Source organism: Rhizopus delemar, genomic scaffold, assembly GCF_000149305.1.
Source record: "Rhizopus delemar RA 99-880 supercont3.2 genomic scaffold, whole genome shotgun sequence".
In the NCBI taxonomy this organism is placed as follows: Eukaryota; Fungi; Mucoromycota; class Mucoromycetes; order Mucorales; family Rhizopodaceae; genus Rhizopus; species Rhizopus delemar.
The window spans coordinates 499,117-524,346 of NW_027137828.1; the positions used below are offsets into that span (position 1 = coordinate 499,117).

General features: G+C 35.7%; 8 protein-coding genes across 8 annotated transcripts; 1 reads left to right on the forward strand and 7 right to left on the reverse strand.

The window, feature by feature from the left end:
• Nucleotides 1-909: 909 nt before the first annotated feature.
• On the reverse strand, nucleotides 910-2,679 carry RO3G_02407 (uncharacterized protein; the record flags this gene model as incomplete). The annotated part of the gene is made up of 7 exons (XM_067656998.1): nucleotides 910-1,105; nucleotides 1,154-1,551; nucleotides 1,596-1,833; nucleotides 1,886-1,975; nucleotides 2,034-2,048; nucleotides 2,110-2,281; nucleotides 2,334-2,679. 7 exons carry the CDS (start codon nucleotides 2,677-2,679, stop codon nucleotides 910-912), a joined length of 1,455 nt encoding a protein of 484 aa, XP_067513099.1.
• Nucleotides 2,680-4,595: 1,916 nt separating this feature from the next.
• On the forward strand, nucleotides 4,596-5,204 carry RO3G_02408 (uncharacterized protein; the record flags this gene model as incomplete). Its single annotated transcript, XM_067656999.1, has 1 exon — nucleotides 4,596-5,204. One exon carries the CDS (start codon nucleotides 4,596-4,598, stop codon nucleotides 5,202-5,204), a length of 609 nt encoding a protein of 202 aa, XP_067513100.1.
• A 684-nt stretch (nucleotides 5,205-5,888) lies between these two features.
• RO3G_02409 (uncharacterized protein) lies at nucleotides 5,889-6,247 on the reverse strand (the record flags this gene model as incomplete). Its single annotated transcript, XM_067657000.1, has 3 exons — nucleotides 5,889-5,964; nucleotides 6,026-6,107; nucleotides 6,172-6,247. 3 exons carry the CDS (start codon nucleotides 6,245-6,247, stop codon nucleotides 5,889-5,891), a joined length of 234 nt encoding a protein of 77 aa, XP_067513101.1.
• Nucleotides 6,248-8,773: 2,526 nt separating this feature from the next.
• Nucleotides 8,774-10,306, reverse strand: RO3G_02410 (uncharacterized protein; the record flags this gene model as incomplete). The annotated part of the gene is made up of 1 exon (XM_067657001.1): nucleotides 8,774-10,306. The coding sequence occupies one exon, from the start codon at nucleotides 10,304-10,306 to the stop codon at nucleotides 8,774-8,776; it is 1,533 nt and encodes a 510-aa protein (XP_067513102.1).
• Nucleotides 10,307-12,319: 2,013 nt separating this feature from the next.
• On the reverse strand, nucleotides 12,320-13,416 carry RO3G_02411 (uncharacterized protein; the record flags this gene model as incomplete). Its single annotated transcript, XM_067657002.1, has 3 exons — nucleotides 12,320-12,910; nucleotides 12,961-13,205; nucleotides 13,260-13,416. 3 exons carry the CDS (start codon nucleotides 13,414-13,416, stop codon nucleotides 12,320-12,322), a joined length of 993 nt encoding a protein of 330 aa, XP_067513103.1.
• A 1,807-nt stretch (nucleotides 13,417-15,223) lies between these two features.
• On the reverse strand, nucleotides 15,224-18,750 carry RO3G_02412 (uncharacterized protein; the record flags this gene model as incomplete). Its single annotated transcript, XM_067657003.1, has 15 exons — nucleotides 15,224-15,760; nucleotides 15,811-16,228; nucleotides 16,282-16,337; nucleotides 16,388-16,685; nucleotides 16,730-17,036; nucleotides 17,105-17,260; nucleotides 17,410-17,433; nucleotides 17,494-17,611; nucleotides 17,660-17,753; nucleotides 17,812-17,878; nucleotides 17,925-18,052; nucleotides 18,103-18,196; nucleotides 18,242-18,319; nucleotides 18,426-18,673; nucleotides 18,731-18,750. 15 exons carry the CDS (start codon nucleotides 18,748-18,750, stop codon nucleotides 15,224-15,226), a joined length of 2,643 nt encoding a protein of 880 aa, XP_067513104.1.
• Nucleotides 18,751-21,955: 3,205 nt separating this feature from the next.
• Nucleotides 21,956-22,476, reverse strand: RO3G_02413 (uncharacterized protein; the record flags this gene model as incomplete). The annotated part of the gene is made up of 4 exons (XM_067657004.1): nucleotides 21,956-21,993; nucleotides 22,051-22,120; nucleotides 22,329-22,356; nucleotides 22,439-22,476. The coding sequence occupies 4 exons, from the start codon at nucleotides 22,474-22,476 to the stop codon at nucleotides 21,956-21,958; spliced, it is 174 nt and encodes a 57-aa protein (XP_067513105.1).
• A 386-nt stretch (nucleotides 22,477-22,862) lies between these two features.
• Nucleotides 22,863-24,981, reverse strand: RO3G_02414 (uncharacterized protein; the record flags this gene model as incomplete). Its single annotated transcript, XM_067657005.1, has 5 exons — nucleotides 22,863-23,338; nucleotides 23,385-24,044; nucleotides 24,092-24,280; nucleotides 24,355-24,562; nucleotides 24,613-24,981. 5 exons carry the CDS (start codon nucleotides 24,979-24,981, stop codon nucleotides 22,863-22,865), a joined length of 1,902 nt encoding a protein of 633 aa, XP_067513106.1.
• Between the last annotated feature and the right edge of the window lie 249 nt (nucleotides 24,982-25,230).

Here is a 25,230-nt window from a genome sequence, read left to right on the forward strand (position 1 = left end):
CAGTAGAGTGAATCATCCTGCTTATTTTTTACACGTGTGAGGGACTGGTGTTGACTGCTGTGTTTGTATTTCGATTAAAGAAGAAAGCTTTTAAAGCAAATAATATTTTTATTATACAATAATTTATCACTGCCTGTCTTTTATTCATCTAAGCTTCCTCTGACGTACTATTGCAGTCTTATTTCATTCTCTCAATTCTGTTGCAGTGAGATAACCATGCTTTATACAGCATATAAATCACTTTAAAAATATTGAAAGCACAAACGATGAGAACAGTGCATCTTGTTTTAATCAACCACACCGACCTGTCTACAAGATATAGTAAGCAACAAAACTGTCGATTTTTACAATCTATAGATTGCTATATTGAGGACAAGAGTCACAGTACAGTCCGTGTGGGATACAGATGAAGTGATGTCCTCAACTTTGCTTGGGCATGATCGTTTCACTTGGTGACTTTTCGGTCGTTATGCTCTTGAACTTGTCTCAGTTTAACAAAGAGACTGAATGAGCAATAAAGAATAAGCATGTTTGATCGCAATGATAGAGCCTATAATCATCCTTTGGTATTTTTTTTTTTAAATCAGAGATGACTCTTGCATGTCATTGAGTGTTTATCAAAAAGAAAACAAAAATGTACGTATTCCCAAGATGAGTATCTGCAGTTATCCAATATCGTTGGTCAAATATCAACGCGGAGCTATACGTATTCCATCTCAATTGCCTGAATGAAAACTGATGCAGAGAACAAAACTGGATGTGAGGATGAAGAATGTCTTGAGAATTTGTGATGATTGATACCACTTTCTTTTGAACGGACGGTTTGAAAGATCATTTAGATCAAATAAAAAATAATAATAATAAAGAGGCTGATATCAATCATGAAAGTAAAAGAAAAAAGCAAAGGATTTATTCAGTCTTATCCTGGTTACGGAATTTAGTCTTGAGAGTCTCTACTTCTCTGTCAAGAAATCTTCTTTGAGCGATGGCTCTCTTTGTGATTTCCTGTACACGAATCTGATTGGCCTCTGTCAGCTGTTCTCTAGGTATCTCTGCACCCACTTCTTCCAATAAGTCAAGTACGGTGCTAAGCTGGTTAGGTAACCTATATCATCTCATAAGTTTCCAAATAACATAAAGTCAGCTTTCTTACCAAGTAACGATAGGAGAGCCACCTGTGGCTACAGGATGCTCGGTATGCTTGATGATATATTCCTTTGTAAAGTTCCAGTGACGATGACGGAAGGCACGGATTTGGTCTACGTTTGACAGGTAAAGAGCGGCCGAATTGGGATCTTGAAGGGCAAACTCCTTGAGACCAACTTGCTTTGATTTATCTTGAACGTATTCCAAAAACTCACGATGGTTTGTGGGGCGATACGATCTGAAATCACGCAAGACGTTTGTCAAGGGGTTTTCGGGCATACGCTCAGTGATCTGAAGCAGGTTGTCGCCCAAGGGAACCATCGAGTCATTGGCTCCTGATTCTCCACGGTGGGTGATTGGTTGATCACTGACACCTTCATAAATCACACCATCAGGAAACATGGGCTGATGAAGAGGTTAAAACAGAATGGATCGCTAGAATTACTTACTTGATTCTTGGTTCCCATAATAAACGTTCTGAATTTGATATAGTCCTCTGGCACACTACGAGACCACATCATTTCCATTTCTTTATTGATCGATTCATACGTTTCGTTTAGTCCAGCCATGCTTTGATCAAATCTAGCTCGATCGCCTGATTCAACAGAGCGAAGAGCATTGACGGCATAACGGACGAGATGAGGGGAATAGGAAACCATGGTGACGTGATTAAGTACAAATCCTTTTCTATAAAAGCATTTTAATGGCCTGAAATTCATACATGTACATATGGTCTTACTCTGATTCGTTGCCAACAAAAGATCGAATAAGAGCCAGGTTATCATAAGTCAAGCCCCCTAATGGGTTGATTCGTTTATAATTGTACAAGCTATAGTTATTTTGATGAGTTATTTTCTAAAAGAAAGGTTTGTTTTCTATAAGCTTACGCATAACTCAAAGCACTAGAATTTGAAATGAAGCATTAGAAAAGAAAAAGAGACAAAGATTAAACAGAAAACTTACTACTCCATAAAAGGTTGACTGTGGATTTTTTGGGATACTTTTGTTAAAGGAATAGCGATGTTAGCCGGCAAGACCTTTCTGCCTAACCCATAATCGTTTCGTGAACGGTAAAGGATGTCACAGGGTTCAAGCAAGTAAGCAGAGGCAGCAAATGTATAATCACGAAAGAGGGCTATCAAAGAAGTTGAGTCAAGTGATTTGGATGAGCAGATGGATTGATGTACCTGATAAAAGACGTTGGTCATGGATATGATCCACATCATAAAGAGGCAATTCATCACGAACAGCATCACCAAATAGACCGCTTGCCAACAGACCAGGGCTCCCATCAGCTAACTGGGTAGGCATACGCTGCAAAAGAGATTCAAGTCGATTGAATTCAGCAGGTAATTCAGCCAAAGGATCTTGACGAGGAAGAAATCCATTCTTTTCGCCAACCAAGAACATTTGTTGATGCATATCCTTTTGTTGGGATTCAGAGAGGAGCGCAAACGTTCTCAAAAAAGTACCAGCCTTCAATGATGCAGTAGGGCGTGTTTGGATAGGCTTAAGTCTCCGCAGAACAAACATTGTAAGAAGAAAGAGAAAGAGAGAAAAATCGGCTTAGTTTCCTGTTCTCATCTTTTCTCTTGTTCCCTTTTTATAGCTTTTCTATCACTGCCTTTCTACCCCCCAGCAAAAATAATACCGCCTAACGACGCAATAATACCGCCATCTCTCCATGGATACTCGTGAAAGATTTTCTCATCAAAATTTACATTCAGCATTTGTAACCACTTCCCTTTATAGTCTACCATTCAAAACTCTTTTATCGTCATTTGAAAGGCGCCAGATGAGTTCGAACGGTCCGTTTGACTTGATTCTCACGGGTTTCAAAATTTGTGGGAAACACTCGAAATCACATTGACCGCTTTATTTTTGTTACTCTAACAAGCATCATCATAGATTCATGTGAATTGTATGCTTCAACAGAAATCAATTGGGTCGTCGTGGGAAAAATTAGAGTATTGCATAAATGGCTTTTAAAGAGCATAAGCCACGTTTCAATCAAGACAGTAACCAATAAGCTCAAGTACCGTAGATTCCATATACATCAATATCCTCACGATATCAACTGTCTTTTTTTTTATTCATTTTATCATTTTAAGAGAGCGAGAGAGAAAAAAAAAGGGGGGAATGGTGATACAAGATTCGCTATCTTGCGCCATTGAAAAAAAAAAAAAGGTGGATAGTTAATCATTTCGTATCTCACGAGATTGAATCACAACTCATTCATTTCACTTAAAGAATTCTTTTTTAGTAACAAGTCTTATATACTTGCTGTTTTTAGGCCCATGAGAAAAAAATAATAATAATAAGAGCCTTAGAACGAATAAAAACAGCCAGCAAACAGATTTTAAATTAATTCATTTATCTCAAGAAACCTTATCTTAAACAAGCATTTTTTAAAGAGATAATTTAAAAAGATAAGAATTTGAATGATTACAAATTAGATAGTATTTGTAAGAGGCTTAAATGAATATACGCTTCAAAATATATCGCATAAAAGCATTACATTAGCTCACTCATCTCACAGTATTAAAATTCAATCGTCTGCTTGCATTAAAAAAAATAGAGGAGATCATACTCTGTTATATAACAGTTGCATTTGTTAACATGAAAAACTTTGTGGTTTGCCAAACATAACCGAAGCTACTATATTTTCAATATATGTAAACAAAAATTGATAAACAACCCGGTATATTTCTTGCTTATGTTTACCTTAAAAAGCATTTACATAATTAACATTTTTGGATATTTTTTTTTAGGAATAAATGGACAAATTTTAGACAGTGCGACTGATAAATTTTGTCCGTTCTAAAAAAAATAATTGCTACCCATGTCCTATGTAGAACGTAGTCGATGTATACGGTGGAGGCTAGGTTGGTTACTTGGTGGAAAGCCGCATCCGTGCCCGAAACACCCTACGCCCAAGTTCATACGCAAACATGCCATTACTTGCCTCAATATGCACCAACGCCTCCATATGCCTAAAACCATTACAGATCCTCTGTCGTTCCTTCTGAATATGCTTCCATCTCGCCCCTAGGTACCCTCAAATCTAGCACTCTCTTGGTCCCAACGATGGCCAGTTATATGCTCAATACTACATGAACTGGATCAACTTCAACATGTCACAGTTATCTCCATTACTCACCCACATGGTCAGAGGCTTCTCGAATGGCTTAAACAGTTCCCTTAGCTCCATCTTTTATGACTCAACACATTTCTTCTCCCTTTACCTTTTTTACCTTTCATCTCAGAGGGGTTTTTTCATAACATCGACATCCTAACGGGTTGATCGGGTCCGGGAGGACATTTAATTGTAGTTATTTTATGAATGTGCTCATTTGGACCATAAATAAAAGGTTACTGTATTTAAACAAAATCACTTTCTATAGATTTTTGCCTTATTTGGAAAGGTATCCACAACACCAGACCTGAACATGCCTACTGTAAAGCAGTTACAAGCAGAACTTGCTGCAGCCAAGGCCGAAATCAATCGACTACAGCAACAAAACGCCTCCCTTCTTGAGCGGTTTGCTCAAGCACCATCCACCACTGTGCCTAAGCGCGTCCCTATTGCTACTGTTCCCCGTCCACCTGCTTCCCCTTCGTCACTGCAACTTAAACCACCTACCAAACGTCCCCCGCCTCCAGAGCTTGAATCTGCTCCCCTCCAAAAAGCTTCCAAATCTAAATATGCTCCACCACTTCCCAGCCAAACGGCTGCTGCTCGCACTTTCAGTCCCCCTTCCACCAATCAAGGGTTTAAATACCTTTATCTCTCTATACAACGCTGCCTTCCCATTCACCAAATACGTTCCCTACTTCGGCGATCGCATATCAACAGCGGCCGTGTCCTAGACATTCACTACCCCGACCATCATCTCGTTGCCCTCCTTACCCGTAACGACTATGAAGCTGAAGTCCGCTCCCAATTAGAAAAATTCGAAACCCCTTACGTGCTGATTACGATCCTCTGGATCCAAACAACCTTCGAAGCCCCTTACTATGACGACTTCGATCAAGATGAAAAGGAGTGTGCCGCATAGAGCGTCTTCGCTCAACGTGTAATTCGTGCTATCCGTCGCCTCAAAGGCCCTGTTCAGCACGCTGTTGCCCGCTTTTTCGTTGACAAAGACGTTATAGCTAGCGTTGTTCTTAATGAGCTCTTTCCAGTCAAACAGACTTGAGTTCTACTTTTATTTTATGATATTATTTCCTTTCTTGTGGTTCATTTCCAAACAGTGATTTATTCACAAGTTACTTCTTACTCCCCTCTGTCCTTTTCTTTTTTTGCCCTTGCTCCCATAAGGGATTTTTTTAGCTTCTTTCACGTCTCATTTGATCAGGCTTGGGCAATTATGGTGTCCTGAGACACCGCATGCTCATTTAAGTCATTAAATAAAAGTATTATTTAAACGTATTTAAACAAAATAATTTTGATGAGAATAAATATATGACAACAAAATTTATTTTCTTTCTTTAGATTCTATCTAATAATAAACGTGTACGCCTTTCTTTCTCAAAACTGAGCTTTTGGATCAAAATGCTACTGTCCGGATTAATCAAACAGAATTAGATGAATGGGCTATGAAGGAATTCAATTTAGATCAACCACTTGCCCAACAGACTATATCAAACATTCTCAAAAATGCTGAAATGTTATATAGTAATATTAATGTTGTCAATAATGGCAAAAGTCTAACAGCAACACGCTATCCTCAACTTGACTTCTAAAAACATTCAGAACGAATTGAGGAAGATAGAAGAACTTCTTGGGCCATATGTTCCTCCGAGCTGCTTGATGGCCTAAAAAAAAAGTAAAACTCGTCTGACAGTTGGATTGCTCTGTAACTTGGATGGGACTTACAAAGGACAACCAATTGTTATCGCACAAGACAAGAGCCCCAAATGTTTTAAAGCAAGAGCTAATTTGTTATCCATGACTGCAACTGGGAAAAAAAAAAGCATGAAGTGGAATACCACCATTCTACTAATACTTGGATGACAACTTACGTGAAAAAGTTAAATGTTGCTTTTGGAAGACAGAATCGAAAAAATTGCTCTTCTTTTGGACAATGCGTCCATTCATAAAATAAGAATTCCGCTCAACAATATCAAAATGTTATTTCTCCTAGCAAACACGACTAGCAAGCTACAGGCTCTTGATGCAGGTGGCCTATTATTTGTTGATAAAATGTTATATAAGTTGTCTTTTTGTTTTACAGTTTTTTCATTCATATTTTGTATACACAGGAATTAGTGACAACTTTAAGGCACACTTCCGAGCCCAGCAGTACGGCCGTGCTTTATGTCTGTATATCAGTAAAAATTTGGATAATCCGAATGTTTACAAAATGGATCAAGCCCAGGCTATATTTTTTCTAGCTAATGCATGGCTTAAAGTAAAACCAGAAACAATAAATGAAATGCTCCCAGATCTCCCCAGGAACTTTGACAACAAAGTTACTGACGTTAGCCAGTTGAACCTTGAAGCAGATGAAAGCGAGATGATAGTATGTTATACAACAAGTGCTACTAATGATGAAGAAACAGCAGAAGGCAACATAGATGAAACAGAAGAAAATGATAATACAGAGCAAGATGAGCAGCGTGTCGATATAGTAGAGTGTAAAAAATGGCTGAGAGAAGCCTATGAAACTATTCTCATGTGCAAAGTTCCTTTGGACGATCTTGATCGTAAATTACATCGCCGAATTCGAATGAGATTGGCTGACTCTTGTGCTGAATTAAATAAGCCAAAAGAGCAAATAGATCTTTGATCTTATTTTACAAAGGTAAATAATTTATTGTTGGAGTGCTCCAAAAAATCATCACTTACAAAATTTTCTATTTAGTGGTAAAAAATATTTGCGTTGCACCCTTAAATAGAATAGTGGTATAGTAGTATTTATGCTGGGGACCTACATCGTTCTTTAGAAATACATCCATAAATAGAAAATACCCTTAAATCAGACACCCTTAAATAGAGCGACTACTGTACAGATGTTCCGGCCAATAGTTACACTGTAGCTCAAACTGAATGGGCTGATGGTAGCAGATCGGACGTAATTTACACATCACAAAGTACAACAGAATCTTTGCCTCCAATCTTAATCGAGTTACAGTATCAGGTCAATCAAATGTTCATGCTCCGGCTTATAAAGTACTCTTCAAATGCATACCATTGTTATAAAGTACTGCCTATTGTTCTTGTTATTGCAACTCAATCTTTCTCAAGTACTGCATTCAGAAATGTTGCTCCGTAGAGCTTCCTTCTCAGAGATTTAGTGTCATCCTTGTGCAGGGGCCATGCTAATCTTCTCTGTATCGTTCCAATTTTAATAAGTGACAGAGGTCAAAGACATGTCGTACTGCATTCAGAAAGGAATTTATCCCCAGTGAAGACGGACTTTTACTTGAAACAAGCTGCAAGTTCTGGGCAAAGCAATATGTGCTACTGACTGCGGGAGCTGTCTTAGATTACCTTTGTAAACCAACACTAAATCCTATGGCAGCCCTAGGATATTTTCTTACTCGCACCGGACATGAAATGCCACACCATCATACGTCCAACGTGTTGTAGAACAGAGTCTGATCATAATGGACATTGAACAATCACAACTAAAAGAAGTATATTAAAACTGATAAAAGATAATAATTTAAATCTTTATTAAATAAAGTATACTCTTCTTCTTTTTATATAAAACTATCACTATTAGATTCATTTTATAAAGTAAACATGAACAATAAGTCGTGATCTTTACTATCCATTATTTCTGTAAATAAATAATAATAGATCAGGTACCTAGTCAACTTTGATCTGACTGGAGGCATTTCATATGAATATATCTTTCCTCTCAATGAAGACGGGACAAATCTCCCAGAGCAGTTAAAGAACAATAAGATCTATAAAAACAATGTATTAAAAACTTTCATAATCGATTCAGTGATCATTCTTCAATCAAACATGTCAATTGTTGGATCTACACTCATAACTACTCATTTACCCGCCAACTGATAGAAGAATATAAATAGTAGACTTTATAATGATTTCTTTTTAACAATTAAGATTGTCTTAAATAAAGTTCAGTCTCAAAAAGTATTCTTTTGGTTTATCTTTGTTATTTCTAATTACTTTACCAGAACATAACACAACGCAACCCTGACTATGTTATTTTCAAAAAGAGCAAGGGTTAAAATTCAACAACCAGTCATTACTACTTAAGCATTAACTCTTTCATTAATAAATGGAAACACCAGATAGTTTTATTGAAACAAGAGTTTTGTGAAAAAAAAATGTGATGGTTTATCAAGGACATATTCATTCCTTTTGTCATTTGGATCCTTGTAACGATGCGAATTTGTAATTAAAAATCTCCAAAGGCTTGGTATCTTGTACTATATCAAACCTACTTGCACTAATTTCACATTTGACTAATATCTGACCCATAATTCTTTTCTGTGCTTTTGAGTATTCACTAATAAAAATACAATAAAGTAGCCGGAAAGTTATCCGGCTGACGTAGACTGCTTTATTTAAAGAATTGGTTTTAGAGATACATGTATCGCTTCACTGGGTTTCTTTATTGTTATCATTAAAGGATATAAACATATATTAGTTGCTCGCTTTTACTTTTTGCTCTCGATCAAAGACCCACTGAAGCTCTATAACCTCTCTCCACAGTTTGGTCTCTTTACCAAACGTCAAACATACTGCATCCTTGGCCCACTCGATCCAAGCATGCGTTCCATTTTCATAGACTCTTTCTAGCTTTCTATTTATGCCAATCAATTCCATCTCAACAAGAGCATTCCAGCAGGATCTTGCGAGAATCAAGCTATGATAAGAGGCCTTTGGATGATGAGGTGGATAGATGAAACAGTATGCAATAAACAGGTACAGTGAGCACCTTGATGCCTCTACCCAGTTCCCTGCTTTCATTCTGTCTATGAGCACCTTTTCTGCTGCGTGAATACTTGAACTTGTGAATGCAGGAACATCAGGAACGTTGGAAATTGCTTCAATGGCGATAGGCAATCTAGAGAGTAACTGACTTTTGTCTTGGCTCACATGTGTTTTATTGATGTGGTGGTATCGTTTTCTACTACTCATGGTGGTAGAGCATATCTCGGGGATTATGATTCTAGATGCAATGCGGGTAAAGTGATGAGGATTCATGACCTCGATTGGCGTCCAATTCTCGATTTGGTCTGCATGCTTAAACATATTCAAGACGGACCATTCTTTTATACACTGACTGATAAGTTTTTTACCCTTGTCCTCATCTGGTACAGTTCTGTGTCCCTTTTCTAATAACGTGTCCAATCCACTCAACTCTCCACAACAACGTATACAGTTACATTCATAATCTTTACCAAACCTCATCTTTAACTGACCCCATCGCTGCCTCTTTGTGCTGATCAGATCCGCATAAGCTATTGTGATTGGATCCCCAGAATGAATGGTTTCAATCGCAATCAAGTACTGCTTTCCCTCTTTGTAAACAACGGCTGAATTAGGGCGACAAGAATGTTGGACGTACATTGCAGTGATAGGATAGACACCGACAGCGATCTGATCCATATGATGCTCTAGATCAGAGATTGGAAAGGAACATACCTGAAGACGACGCCAAAATGATCTCAGTTGCTCAAGAGAGAATTGACAATCAAAAGGGCTCAAGAAGGTCGCTACATCTTCTATCCATTCTGATCCTGTGTCGCACAAATCTCGTGTGTCTAATTCCTGCAATACTTTGATAGCAATATTGGGCGGAGAATGAGATTGCTGCTTATTCAGACTGTGTAATATTAAGGCAGCTCTTTGCAGTAACCATGGATCTGCATCCACATGAACATAAATATCTCTCTCTTGAGGTTCACAAAGTATCCTGTGAAATTGCAGCCAGGCATTTCGAAAACATGCGTTGCTGCAAAAATAAGCAGATCGACATCTTGAGCAGCATTGAAGCTGAGCTTTGCAGAGACAGTAGTTGCATCTTTGGTGACGCTTGGATGGTAATGGAACAGAGACTAAAGGTGGTTCGATAAACAAGGCTGTTCCTGGCTCCAACTGTTTTGAAGCAATAAATCGTTTATTTTCAATTCTAATGACCTTTTCTTCTTTTGGAACAATATCTTCAAACATTTTCACTCTTTCCCCCCTTTTTTTCGATTTTTAAGAAGAAAAATGAAAAAAGAGAAGGAGAAATTATACTTTTTTTTTTTTTTTTTTTTTTTTTTTTTGAGGTTTAGGCTTTTGCGTGTCGCAAATTGAAAATTGAACAGATTATTTGTTGTTTGTTAAAAGAAATCTATTGTGACGACCCCAAAATAATTATTTACAGCATTGATTCCACCTAACTGTTTGCAGAACGCTAGATTATGTTCTTTAACAGAATGAGATTATACTACAACACAAATATCAAGCGAATCGCTCGGCATTACTATATTAGCAGAGTGACCCATTAAATAAATAAGTGTATACGCCTGTATAATAAGATACGAAGCTAACTTTTTAAAACAAGAGAGGATCAGTGCTTACAACTCTTAAACAAGTCCTTCTTGATTCATTTTCCCCAACTAAAATAATCATAATCCCCATACATTGATAAATCAACTGATGGATTAAATAGAGGTTTCTTGAGCGTTTTTGAATACTTTGTTGTACGATAACTGGAATAATGGTTTACCAGAAAATAATTTTGATTGTTGAGTAAATGGTATAGATAACATGCACTGATCAATACGACTCAAAGATTCAAAGAAGCATATATCCCAATTTAGAATAATAGAAGAGTGGAATAAACATTTAGTCATTATCAAAAGTTTGATATTTTACTCACACTTTTGCAATCAAACACATATATTTCCATATTTGTAAAATGTCGTATTACATAAGTGAGAATGAAACTGCATATGGTAATTTCCAATTGAGGATACATCTGTCTTTTGAGTTAACAGACTCCTTTGCTCAAATTCGATTTGAAATGATGAATTGATCTCTTAAATCCCAAGAAAACTTTTTCTTGAACAAACATCCATAATTCTCAGGAAAAAAAAAAGTTTTATTGCAAACTTTAGGTACACCTTATTATTCCTTTTCGCTACTAAAGTTTCTTTCATCTGTACCAGATGCTGGCTTATCCGATCTTTATTCTATTTAAGGAAAAAAAAAAGTACGCTGTACGCTGAAATCCAGCTCTAACAGTCTATTTCGGTGAAATCACATCCATAGATTAAAAGCATAAGGAAAAGTAAGAGGTCTTTTAAATTCAAGTTTTGTTTAGGTACTTTACAACCTTGATTGTATTGGTATTTACAAAAGCGATAATTGCAGCAAATTGATTTTATATTGCTTTACCAGTCATCATGGTCCACAGTTCATCTCAGAAGCAAATTTAAATTCTTTAGGCATATTGCTAATAAAAGCAATGCCCTAAGCATACGAATACAGCCTACTATGTTTGCAGCACTTATTTAGCTAATCTCCCTTCATTTAAAGCAAATCAGCGACACATCAAATGTGTCATGTTATGAAAGAAAAAGAAATTTGTTAAAATCAAGCCCTGAAGAGTAACTTGAAAGTGAAGTGATGCCTGATGATAACAAGAGAAGATTATGACTGAAAGGTAAAAGCATAATATGATTTGCCTTAGTTTAGAGGGTTGATTGGCTTGAAAGTAAAAGACGAGTTTCCTGTTGCGATGTGAACCGGTATGTCTTTAACAAAAATTAGATATGAATGAGGCAGGCTTGAGCACATTTCACTCTTTTGATTTCGTCACTTATTTCAACTGAATGATGCAGTGATAGAATAATAAAATCATGTTTATTCCTTAATTATAGCTTGTTTTTGTGGGCAGTGAGCAGGTTTTGGCCTAATCATATCATAAAATTTATTATAGAATGCGTTGTCAAAGGACACAATCAAGAGTGGACTGTAAATAGTGTTATCAAGCGCAAATTTATAAAATCAAGAAATAGGGAAAAGGAAGGGGGTAAAGTAGATAAGCAACACACCGTACGACATTAAGTTTTTATGGTTTGAGATTCAATTTTGTTGATATCTTGTCATACAAGATACGTGTATTAATGGAGTCCAATCAGCCGAATGTTCGGTCAACGTGTGAAATCAAGAACAAGGGCAGTTTTTTTATTATTAATCTTTATACTTTTGAAATAAATCGACAACTTTACTAATATCAACATTTCCACCACAGAGGATAATACCAATGCGCTTAATATTGTGTTCCTTGATCTTTTCTTGAAATTCTTGATTATAAAGGGTAACGGCAACACCTACACCAGCGCTTGGTTCAATACATTGCTTAAGACGCTCCCAAACGAACTGTGTTGCTTGAATAATTTCTTTTTCTGTAACAGTAAACACATCATCAACATATTTCTGAATAGAGGCATAAGCAATATCCCCCAGATTGGTCAGTAAACCATCAGCCACTGATGTTGCTGTCACAGGATTGCTTGATCTCTGCTGAGTTTTGAAAGTCTGATAACAATCATCCACAGCAGCTGGTTCCGCAGCAAATATCTTGATGTTTGGATTCAATGATTTAGCAGCAACAGCACAACCTGTCAGCATGCCACCACCACCCACTGGTACAACAATAGCATCCAGATCTTCCACTTGAGAAAGCAACTCGAGTGCGATCGTTCCTTGACCTGCAATCACTTTGGGATTATTGAAAGGATGAACAAATGTGCCGCCGGTTTCTTTTAATAGTTCATCGGCCTACACTGTATGCTTAATCAAGTAAACTTTTGTTTGTAATGCGATCTTACAATTCTCACGCGTTCACTCATCAATGACTCACATTCTACGAGTTTTGCACCATAGCCAATCACAGCTTTTTTTTTAATATCCGCTACACTCTTTGGCATAACTGCATAACATGGAATTCCTCGCTTCTTGGCAGCCAAAGCAACAGCTTGAGCATGATTACCTGAAGAATGACAGACAACACCTTTAGGAGCATCTTGTTCACTAATTGATTGAACAGCATTGCTAGCACCTCTATATTTAAATGCTAAAAATAAAGTCATTTTTTTGTCTGTAACAACCTGTTTCTAAGAAAACTTACATCCTGTCTTTTGTAATAATTCGCATTTAAAAAATAGTTCAACAGGTCTATTCTTTGAAGCAAATTCGTTTATTGAGTCACTTGTCATGACAGGCGTACGATGAACTTGAATGCGTTCAGCAGCTTGAAGTACATCATTGAGAGTGATTTCAACCATTTGTAAATAAATAAATAAAAAAAAAAACAAAATAAACAAGAATAAAAAGAAAAAGGAAAGAAAATACTTTTATAAGACAGATAATAGATCTTTGTGTGTTACGCCGGAGGAAGAAAGTTGGCGAAAAGAATGATGCCTACAAGCCCATAAAGTATAAAATAACCAAGAATCACATTGGCTATCCCCACATTTTCTCTTTGATGAAATCCTTTGATCCAAAGATGTGCCACAAACCAATAAAAAGGTGGTAAGGAAGTAAAGAACCTGATGATGACTTGTACATGCATACTTGTCAGAGCATAAAACAAGAGGAACAACCAAAGGTACATGTACACCAACAGCTTAGAGCTGTAAAATGTGTCATTCTTCTTATCATGCGGACTGTGAATAGAAAAAAATCGTTTTTGATCAAAGCCAATATAAGAAGAAAGACCACCAAGACTGATAAGGACGATGGGTGCAGCTAATATAAAATTCGGTATTTGCTTGATTTCGTAATAGGCCATGAAACCCAAATCCCAGTATTCCTTTTGAACAAAAGAATAGAGAAGAGGTAGCTTGCTGTTACACCAAGGTCTGTCTAGAATACAAAATTGTCTGTACCCGTAAAACTGAAATAAAACAAATCCAGAGAATGTGATGGCTGTATAAAAGAGTGATTGTATAAGCCCAGTATAAAAGTTCTAATAGGTATTAAAATAAAGATGTTTTTCGTAAAGAAACAATAATACCCTACAATGCGTCTCAAAGAACGAACCCAGACCAAATCATAAAAGAAGAATCCTGCAAATACAATGGCGTTTGATCGAATGCTGGACGTGAACCCCCATACAAGTGCAGCCTTCATATATTGCTTTTTGGCAATGTATCTCATACCAGTGAAGCTAAGAAGAGCAAAAATTGACTCGGTATAGAATGATGACATAAACAGAGACGGTGGTGATAAGCAAAACGCAATAGATGATGTGAATGCTAGTTTTCTATTTTGAGGAAGTACTGCCATTGTCAATCTAGGAATTTTCAAAATCAATACATCTCAAAGCTTTGTTAATGCTTCATTTTTTTTTGTCTTCCTCTTTACTTGTACAATGCACCTGCTGCTAAAACAAAAGATACATTGGCTATGACTATTCCAGAAAGTAATAATGTACACTGAGCCCCTAATAGGTACTTTAGAGGAAAGAACACTATGAAAAATATTGCATGAATTATTTTTTTATATTAAAATTAATATTTGGTTTTTACAAGTATTTGTCAATAGACTAGCCAACATGGGCATCATTGGGAAAAATGCTGTTTCTTGTTCATATACATAACCGTGTTCTGCAATGTGTAAGAAATAAAGTGCATCCCATCTTAGAAACGGAAGAAGCAAATTCTTGTTGGATCCAATCTGAATCTCGGCTGAAGAATCGTAACTTCCAATAAAATAGTAAGCAGTTAAAGCTAGGGATATTGTTATCGCACGCGTTAGTATCGCAAACGAATATATTTGTTTCAACATGAAAGCAATTAAAAAATGAAAGAAAGAGAGAAAAGTTTATTTGATGAAATTTTTAGGAACCAGTCTTTTTTAAATCCCAGCAGACACTGCACAACAGAACATGTCGTCTTTGCATCTTAACCTATATTGACATGATAGTATTGTATGAAATCAAACAGTAAGGTAATCTATCATAGAAAGAAAGATGATAAAAGAAAGTGATGGACTAAACAGCCCACTTGTATACATTTTGATTGTGAAAGGATTCTTTTTAATTATATATCAAGAAAAGATGTAAAATAATAGTGTCTATATATTAATGAATTAAGGGTATCTTTGTCTCGAGGTATCAGTAATAACCCCAAAAGAATTCAACTGATTTGTCGCAGATGTCTCATTGAAGTCCGTATTGTTATTACTACCATCAGCTATAAAAGAGGCATGTGTAGACGATGCAAATCCATTGAACGTCGGTGGAAACCTTGGTGCAGTCGTAGTAGTAGGATAAGATGACAACGAAACACTCGGATCCTGCCGAAAGTTCGATGGTGATCCTGTGTCACGAAACGTTGTTGGTGATGTTGCTCCGTTACCAAAGGTAGCCAAAGCATCTATTTGCTGTTGTGATCTTTCTGGAGTGAAGGCAGGTCTCAGCGGACGAATGCCTTTGGGCTGGGCTCTGTCGTTAGGGTCGTGATTGAACCAGCTTATCCAACGATTCAAAGATTCATTATCATAGACTTGGAACAGAAAGTACAAGCCCTTGTCGGTGCGGACACGAAAGGTATAGTGATTTGAGTTTCCAGTCGATGCGGCTTCACAATGAGCATAGTTGTATACATTTGCATTTTGACCAGATTTCTATACATACAGTGAATACGATGAATTCAATATAAAGTAAAAACACTCACGTCTGTCAGAACAAAGTATTTTTTAAAAGGAACCAAAATAATTCGTTTTAACATCCAAATAGAAAGAAAATCAAGTTTTGCCATTTTCTTGACTGGAAGTATACCCTCATGAGCTTGAGTGGTAAAGTCATACATGTTTTTTGCAACTAGTTTGAGTTGGATGTTTTGATCCATTGAATTACTCGAGTGAATTGACATGTGGTCTTGTTCTTCAGAGTCTACATGATACAAGTTGAGTGATGTGTTGTTTTGAAAGACGTGCTTCCAGATCAGCGCAAACTTCGGAACAAATAGAAAAACCAAGGTGAAGGTTGTACCAAACAAAAGTGAGCAAATAAACAGATTAAATGAGATGGTATAGTCATCATTTGATATCAAAAAACTTGGGACCATCACTGTTGCAGTCACACCCAGGTTGCTATTAAAAAGTAGTTAGAAATATGTCAATGTATTGTTTGATCTTTCACATACTAGCTGATGTATGCGATTTGTGTAGCTTCAGACCATTTACTGTTTACACTTCTTGTCTATTATAAATCATTAACACAAGCAAAACTTCTTTTATCTTGATTCTAACCTTGAAAGCAACCAGGGCAGAGAAAAAGATTAAAATTATCAACCAAGTAATCTCTAAAACTATGACCGCATTGGACATTCCCCAATTTGCAACTTGAGCCGTTGGATATCTACAGTACCAGCAATAGTACCCAGAAGCAGTTTGGTAAGTTTCGATATCTACAGGATAAATCGCATTCCAAATAATATAAGGCACAAGTGCTATAAATTCAAAAGCAGCCACTATCCTTAATAGATAGGAAGATTTCAGTCTGGATGTGCGAATAGAAAAAACATTTTGATATCTAATAGGTACGTGTCTATTCGTTAATAAAGAGAAGTTGGTATGATATTTTTATCTTACATTTTATAAATTCGGTAATTCTTTGCAATGATACTTCCAACAACCAAGATAAAACCCGTGAATAAACATATGGCCCTTGCAATACAAATGGGAGGATTTGGTTTGCCCAAGGAAAGCAGAGCAGAGAGGTAACAGATGGTGATACCCAGTAGTTCCAAATAACAAAAGACTGGACTGGATATCATGATAGGTTTCAAGTGTCGGTAACTGAAAATGAGGATAGTCATCAAGATACAAAAGAAAATACCAATAGCGCAGATAACAATAATAGCTATTCCTGTGGCACTCGTATAGGAAGGGTTCAAAACTGGATGAAACAATATAAAAAAAGTAATTAATACACACCAATAGAAAGAATAATAGAGAATGCTTTACAAATTTGTTCTGCAATATCAATAGGCTTTTGAATTGTATTTCCAGGATAAATAATATCAATGCCTGGTATGAATTCAAAGAATCCAGACTTGACGTTTGCATAGGTTACAGCATTTCCACCAAGCAAATAGAATATCTGAAAATTACTGTGTAAAGCTAGGTTAGCAAATGTAAATCATTGTAAGGTTGCACGGCATGTACGTGTGATTTTACATGGTAGACTGTATTACTTACCCATCTTGTAAATCACCTAGGATACAACACACGTGTTAGCATGATAGAAATGCCAGCTGCTTTTTAATTACCTGACTTTGAAAATTCCATCTTACCTAAGCAAAATGAACAAATAAGTAAAAAAAATAATTCAACACCGCATATATTTATTGTACCTGCAGGTCCTGTGTAATTCATATTATAAAAAGGAGGAAGCATGTTGGTTGAGTTGAAAGAGTGGTTTGCTAGATCTACTAGTCCTTGTGATCGACCACCAGGATATTGATCAAGAGCCTAATAAATACAATGAATTAAAAGAATTTGACTTATTTGTTATTGTACCTTATCGATTCCAAGTGCAAATAGTTCCAAACATGAATAAGCTTGAGGTGCATTGTAAGATAGACTGGACGAGTTCCAGCCGGTAGGATCGGAGCTTTAATAAAGTTAATACCCTATTTAACAGGTGTGCGAGTATGTGTAACTTGTCTTACAAATTGGCGGGTACAGGCTGTGCTTGCCATTTTTGATATAACTCATCGTAAGCTGGTACTCCTGTCACTATTACAATATTAGATAAGAGCAACACTTAAATTAATTGTCTTACAGTTCCATAAGTTATTAATAAACATGACACCATCAAAGGAAGTCATGTTATCACGATTGTAATATTCAGCTATAGGATCATCATTTGAAACCATCCAAACCCATCCCTTGGATATGTAACCTAATTCACTATTAAAATGCTAAGTTACATATTTAATAGATCAATAATATATTATTACCTGGCTTTGCGTAGCATCACTAGCTGTTCATATACTCTTGAAAATGCCATAATAATTATGCGAGATCCTGAATCACTTAATGCTTGTAGTGCCTCTATAAAATATTATTTAGATAATTTCACTTTATTTATTTATATACCTTCTGCTATATCCTCTGATACTCGAAGAAATGAGAAATCATTTTCAATGGTCAAGTTGTAGTTATATGCTTGTGCCGCTATAGATGTATATACTATAGACGATATTAATTTGTATTCTCCATTCTTAATTTCCACACACACACACACACACATATATATATATATATATATATATATACATACCTTCTTGTCCTAAAGCATCATTTGTGTACAAAATTGAGAATTTTTTCCAACCCATTTTTTTAACCCAATGAGCTAAAGCGTTCATATGTGATGCAGATGTTCCAACTGTACGAAAGAAATAGGGATAGTTTGAAATATCTGAGAAAGTGAAAGATCCAGATGTTGATGAGCATTGTGGTATTTTCCATAATCCAGTCATGGATGCACTTGCTTTAGTTAAGCGCGAAGATACATCACCAATCACAGCGCTATTCCAATGTTTACGTGAGTTGACAACTTATTTAGGTGATCTGCATTATTTTTACTTTATATGACTGTCAATCATTTTATAAGCTTCATAGGCTGAAGATCCCTCGTTATCTATTGATGAATAATAACGTGTTACATTAATCTTGACGTCTGAAATAAATAGTTAGCTTCTTTTTCTTTGCTGTTTCTATCATCAAATAAACCTGATAAGATTTGTTTATTTTCTATGGATTCTGCAGCCAATCGTATAGCTAGTTCATTTGTCAGAATTTTATCTTTCATTGCAGTATATTTTGGACTAGTTAAATTGGATGGATCTGGTAAAATAACACCAATGTTATAAACTGTTTTATTTCCAATGTCTGTAGGCGTATAAAGTGGTTTGCTGTCAATCGCCAATACATTTTGAATAAAAACAAACAAAAAGAGAAGCTGATAAAATGTATTCATGGAAAAAAATTTTTTTTTTCTTTCTTTCTTCTTAGTCTCTTTTCTCTCTCTCTTTTTTTTTCTTTTCCACTTTTATTCTATAAATAAAGCAAGCAAAAGAAGAAGAGAGAGAGGAATAATAATAATAAGAAAAAAAAAAAAGAAGGGAGAGAAGCGGGAAACAATTTACTAATAAACCGAAGTAATGGAAGCTTAACGGAGTTTATCATTAAACCAATTCAACGCAGTTTCCCAAAATCAAGTTACAGCCCGTCCATTCTAAAGTCACAGGATCAAAAAAATAAAAGTCGCGTTTATTGGTCATTTTTGCGTATACAGTGTTTTTTTCAGATAAAGAGAAGCCTTTTCAATTCAAATGAGATTTTTGACCTCTTAAAATAAGAAGACTTTAACGGGTTAAATGAGAAAGACCTATTCAAAGGCTTAGCGGTGGTATCAGTAAAATTGGCCAATATCGTCCCAGTTCTCTGTTCCTGAGTATAAAATGGAAAATCTTGTAATAGAAAAAATAGGTACAAAAAATGAGAATACCTTCTATGGCAGATCGTGAGAACAAAAAGAAAGAAAGAGAGAGCATTGTCCTGAATAAATTCATTGCTTCATGGAAATATTGCAAAATGAATTTTTTGTATTTAGAGCTACTAAAATACGAATGATTCCTCTAAATGTTAATTCATATAAGTTTAATGCTAGAAATGATAATGCATTACCTGTAAGTCTTTGAACCAAATTAAACAGGACCACATCTCATTTATTCTGATCAAATATAACTTTATTATGAATTAGTAAGTAGTCTAATAAAGTTAAAGATCAAACATAAAATGTATTATTCGGTCATAATCAAACACTTCTCCCATCTCAAGTCTATGTTTCTAAATAATCTGTTTTATGTAAATCTTCTTCATTTTTAAATCAAAAGCAAAATAAGCTATTTTTATTTTTTTTTATTTATTTTTTGCCTTGTTAGATTTTATTACTATTTTCTATAATTTCCTCAGTAAGTTTATTAACCCCACATGCTATTATCTTGATGCCACACAAACTCATTAGTGTTATCATTACATTGTTTGTGCTTTACATTTTTACGTATTTTACCAACATAAATTACCAAAACTTCTTCAATATACTTTTCATATGATTTCCATCAACTAAATTACTAAATATATTAGATAACGTTCTCTTTTTGCGCGGTGGCGTGTAAAATGATGGTCTTTGCTTGTACTGCAGTGAGGAGGGGATAAAGATAGTTGTTTAATTTTTTTTCAAAATGTCACCTAAAGAAGTGCCCAGAAAAACCGACATCATCATGGTAATACAAAATGTTATTAACTTGACTTTCCAAATTATTCTAACGTAAGAACGTTAATATATTGTTATTATTATAAATAAATACAAATGCTTGCAATTAATGTGTATAATACATGAAAAGCATTACTGAAATTATCTTGTTTGAAAGCGTTTTCTGGGAACGTGAATTCGGACCGAGGAATACCAACATATAAATCAGCACGATCAGATTTACTGTTGATAGCGATCCAATCTAGCTATTTGGACTGCCCAACCATAATTATTTTTAAGATTAGAAATAACATAGAGATCCGGAATGCCTTTTGAATCTCGTGAAGCTTTGCTTTCATTGCCGATTTTTCTGTTTTGGTCAAAAGAGTTTATTGCAACTTCACCTACTACAGATCAATTTCGTTACTATTGTAATCGTACAAGACCAAAAAACCAATTTTGAATCCAGTTACTGATTTGGAATCTGGGTATAATAGTTGCTTGCTAATGGTATTAATTATATTAGTAGTCTCGCCTTTCTTTAAACAAAGTACACTATAAATGCTTCCTCAAGTACTTTAAGTTTGGAGCCCAAATATCGGAGACATCTTCCACAGAAACTGACCGATCAGAGCATCTTTAAATATCCTCCCCCCCTTTTTTTTTGAGCTGTCACAGAGAGGCTAAACTATACGTCTTTGGTTTTATCCATTAGGATCCGAGTTAGGGGAGATGGCATGGCCATAGATTCTAATCAAACTTTATGCTGTTCAATATTTCGGAATTGTTTTTGTACCTTTCAAAAGAAGATTTGTTTAATAATCTAAAGGTAACGTTGCTATAAACTTCTTGTCATTTCATATTGTTGTTATCAACTAAATCAGCCACTGCTTCTTCTTCATTGATGTTGTTTGAAAAATTAGCTTTTCTTGCAGAGTAAGGAGTCTACTTATACTTGAAACAAGAAAGATATACTTGTATAATCCAACTTGATCAGGACATGAACAACCAGAAAGATAGTTATTCTGGCAAGTAATAGTTTAACTGAGAATAAGATCAGAAAAGAACTCATATCTAAAAGACTACTCCAAATGTGTACTTAAATAAACTGATTTACATTATCTGTGCTTTCAGTGACCATATAAACTGTTTTGTCCATATTAATACCATCCGCTCTTTTTTTTTCTTGATGAAAACATTCCTTTTTGCACTAAATCGAACACATGTAGCGCTTTGGCGATAACCAATAATGCAATTTGTGAGAGAATGTAGACCATTTTATCCACACGAATATTTATTGGTAACAAAGACGCATCTTTTCTCCAAGGATGATCACATAATTATTTTTCATTCGTATTAATAACTGAGCTCTAAGAAAGAGCTCATTTCAAAAGAATCAGGGCTGATAACATAATCCTAATATTTAAAGTAGCTCTGGCTGTAACATGTGCTTGTACACTTTTTATTGTATGTTAACAACGATGGCATTTGGTTTTATTTGCTTTTCCTATGTTCTTTTCATATTCCAATGATACAGCAAAATATTGATTAACTCAAAAAGACTTTACAAATATCTGATACCTCAACCTGGCTACAATCAATCATGATTCTTTTAACTGGAATATTACTACCAGCTGCATCTTTTTACAAATGCAAAGATACTTGTCTGAATTTTCATTTTTAGCCCAGACAACAATGCGTACTTCATCATCACGCTTCTGTAATAATAGTATTTAAAAACAATTGAACAAGTATTAGATGCAAGAAATTTACTTTTTTTTCCTTTTGTTATTAATTATCACTTGATATCATTATATATACTCCTCACTAGACGTTTAGCAAGTTAGACGTCTATTCTTTCCAGAACTGCTTGAAGCACCAATTTTAGATTTTCCATAAAAACAATTGAGGCCTATTTTCGTTTACCTTGTCTTTAGAACCCACCAAATAGGCACTAAGTGTTTAAATCAGAACTTTCAGCTCGCCAGTACTTATGATCCCGAATACCATGCCCTTCTTTTCATCATATTGCATACGATTCAGTATGACAGCTAGCATCATCTTCTTGAAGCATAGGAACCTTACATTCCCTCTTAATCAGCCTATTGAACCAGAGATGGGATTTTGAGACAAAATGTTGAGATATTCGTCTTCATTTATTATACTATCATTCATATCTACTGCTATTTGAGGATAATTTAAAGCAATCTTTATCTGTTTTGAGTAATTCGATTGTTTATACAACAAACTCTGCTATTTTCTTAAAGTATACAATGAAAAATAAAGAACGAAAATGGAAAAAACGATGAAAAACAAAGAAAAAAAAAGGCTTTGTTTATTATTGTTATTATTATTAACAAAGAAAATGATTCTTTTGCTTTGACTTGGAATGTGTTGTATCACTTGCCTTACTTAGGAAGCAGATTAAACATAAGATATTATATATAGGGTATCTCTCTTTTAAGGTTGCTCATAGCCATTATGATGATAACATCTTTCACATACACGTTGAGGACGAGAAGCAAGAATGGTCAATGATTCCAAGGGGCCCTGAGGATCTTGCAAGATATCAGAAGAGTTCAGGAATACTTTCCAAGGTGAGCATCTATCGCACAATACAGAACCACACTTTCGACAATGATGACGTCTCAATAACAAACCAAACTTTCTTTCACACACTTTGCATGCCTTGGCTTGTGCATCAGATTCCCAAACATACTTTGGAGACCAGTCATCTTCTCCTTCTTCTACTTCAGGATTTGTCCAGGAATTACTGTTATTGTCATCTTCACTTGTATAATTTAGTCCAATGGGTTCTTGTGAATCATCGTCAGCTGAAGATTGATTTGTGATTGTATTGTTTATCTTTTCAATTTGTGTCATATAAGACTTGATCAATATAGAGGCTTGATGCTTTCTAAATTCATTGTCATCATCTAATGATCAGTGTTAGTGTTTGAAACCAAATATTCAGTTATTTACCTTGCATTGCATTAGACAATATACCGATGGCTTCTTGATACTTGACACTATTTTCCTTCAACAACTCTTTATCATCGCCCGTATGAATAGATTGAGTAATTACTTCTGCTTGCATCAAATAATCTGGAGCTTGCGATTCCTCTTCATCATCATCCTCACTAACCACCGTCGTATTTTCTCCACGATGACTTCCCTTTGTCAAATCCATTCTTCTTTTCATCACTCGTACCCATCTTCTACGCCTTACCCAATGATATCCACTTGTTGGTGCCACTGGTGTCCAAAGGGCTTCCTCATCTTCAAATGAACGAGCATACTGCCATCCGGATGTTGGGTCTACTCGAGGGTTTGAATAATCAATTTGCCAATCAGTCAACCAAAACCAATTGGATAAAGTCGATATGCGGTGATTGTTGGTCGTTGTCTCTGGTAAAGTGACCATCTCCTTTGTCATCGGTTCTCCGGTCGGATGAAGGGACCAGGGACCACGTGTATCGTTCTTGGTAAGGTATTGCTCGCTAAATTGAGGGCGTGATAATCCGAGAAGGGAGGTTGATCGCTCGTTTTCGTGCAAGATCACAATCACAGTAACATGGAATTCGAGTAGATCATAAACTGCGCCAAACATCGAAGCACGCTTATTACTTGGATTCAGCATACCTAATATGTATTAGGTCTCATACACAAAGACACATATTAAGATTTACCTTCTGTGTGTTGAAGGTGCCACCATTTACGACCTGCTCTTTCAAGCATTTCGCAAATATAAGATTCACCCGCAGCCGCACTCACATCATAAGCAGCTTCTCCAAAATTATTTTTAATTAATGGATTTGAGTGTGCTTCATCCAATAAATACTCAACGATAGACATATAGCCTTTCGAAGCCGCGTTGACTATAAAAATACTGTTATTAACGCTCTTTCCAAATGTGTATGTGTGTGTGTGAAAATTCTACTTGGGAACTTACTCAAAGGTGTATGACCCATTTTACTCCTTGCGTCCACTTTAGCTTTCCTCTCGACCAATAAGCGTACTATTCTAAAATAACCTCTTGAACAAGCATTGTGAAGTGCAGTCCAACCATCTTTATCCTTTTGGTGAATGTTGGCATTACTGTCAAGTAAATAATGAACTACATGATAGTGTCCGTTATAAGCCGCTTTTAATAAAGCAGTCTATTTAAAAATAAGAAAAACTGCCTTGTATTTTTATGTAAAACTCATACCTCTCCTTCTCGATCAACAGAATCCACTCTGACAGCAAAGTCCTCAATTAAACATTGCACAATATTTAAATGTCCTCGAGAAGCAGCAAAATGTAAACAGGTTAATCCTGTAGCCGGATGAGGATCGTTCACTGCTTTTAATGGATCAGGTACGATTTGTAAAAATTGTTTGAGTAGAGCCAAGTTGCCAGATAAAGCAACAGATCGTATCGTTTTGTGTTCCTGAGACTTGTTAGGTTTGACTGTATTGATAGTGGGTGGGGTTGGGATAACAATAGGTAATTTAATATATTTGTTGTGTGAATATCCATAATATTTATGTGTTTCCCCAGGAACAGGTGGAGTACAGAAATCAATAACCGTCACCATAGATTAAAAAATACAAGTGGAAAAAAAAAAGGAAGGATCAATCAGTGCGAGAGTGAATGCCACTCAGGTTTATTGAGAAAATTGTAATCTCCGACACTTAGGTTACCAATGCAAAGATGAAGATGGTACAACTTCTTTATGCAGCATATTTTAGAAAACATGAAGTTCTAAAACCATTATCGGAGGCAGAGGGAAACGTGGGATATCAAGGTTCAAATAAGAAAGGAAAAGGGGAAAAGCTGTTTTTTA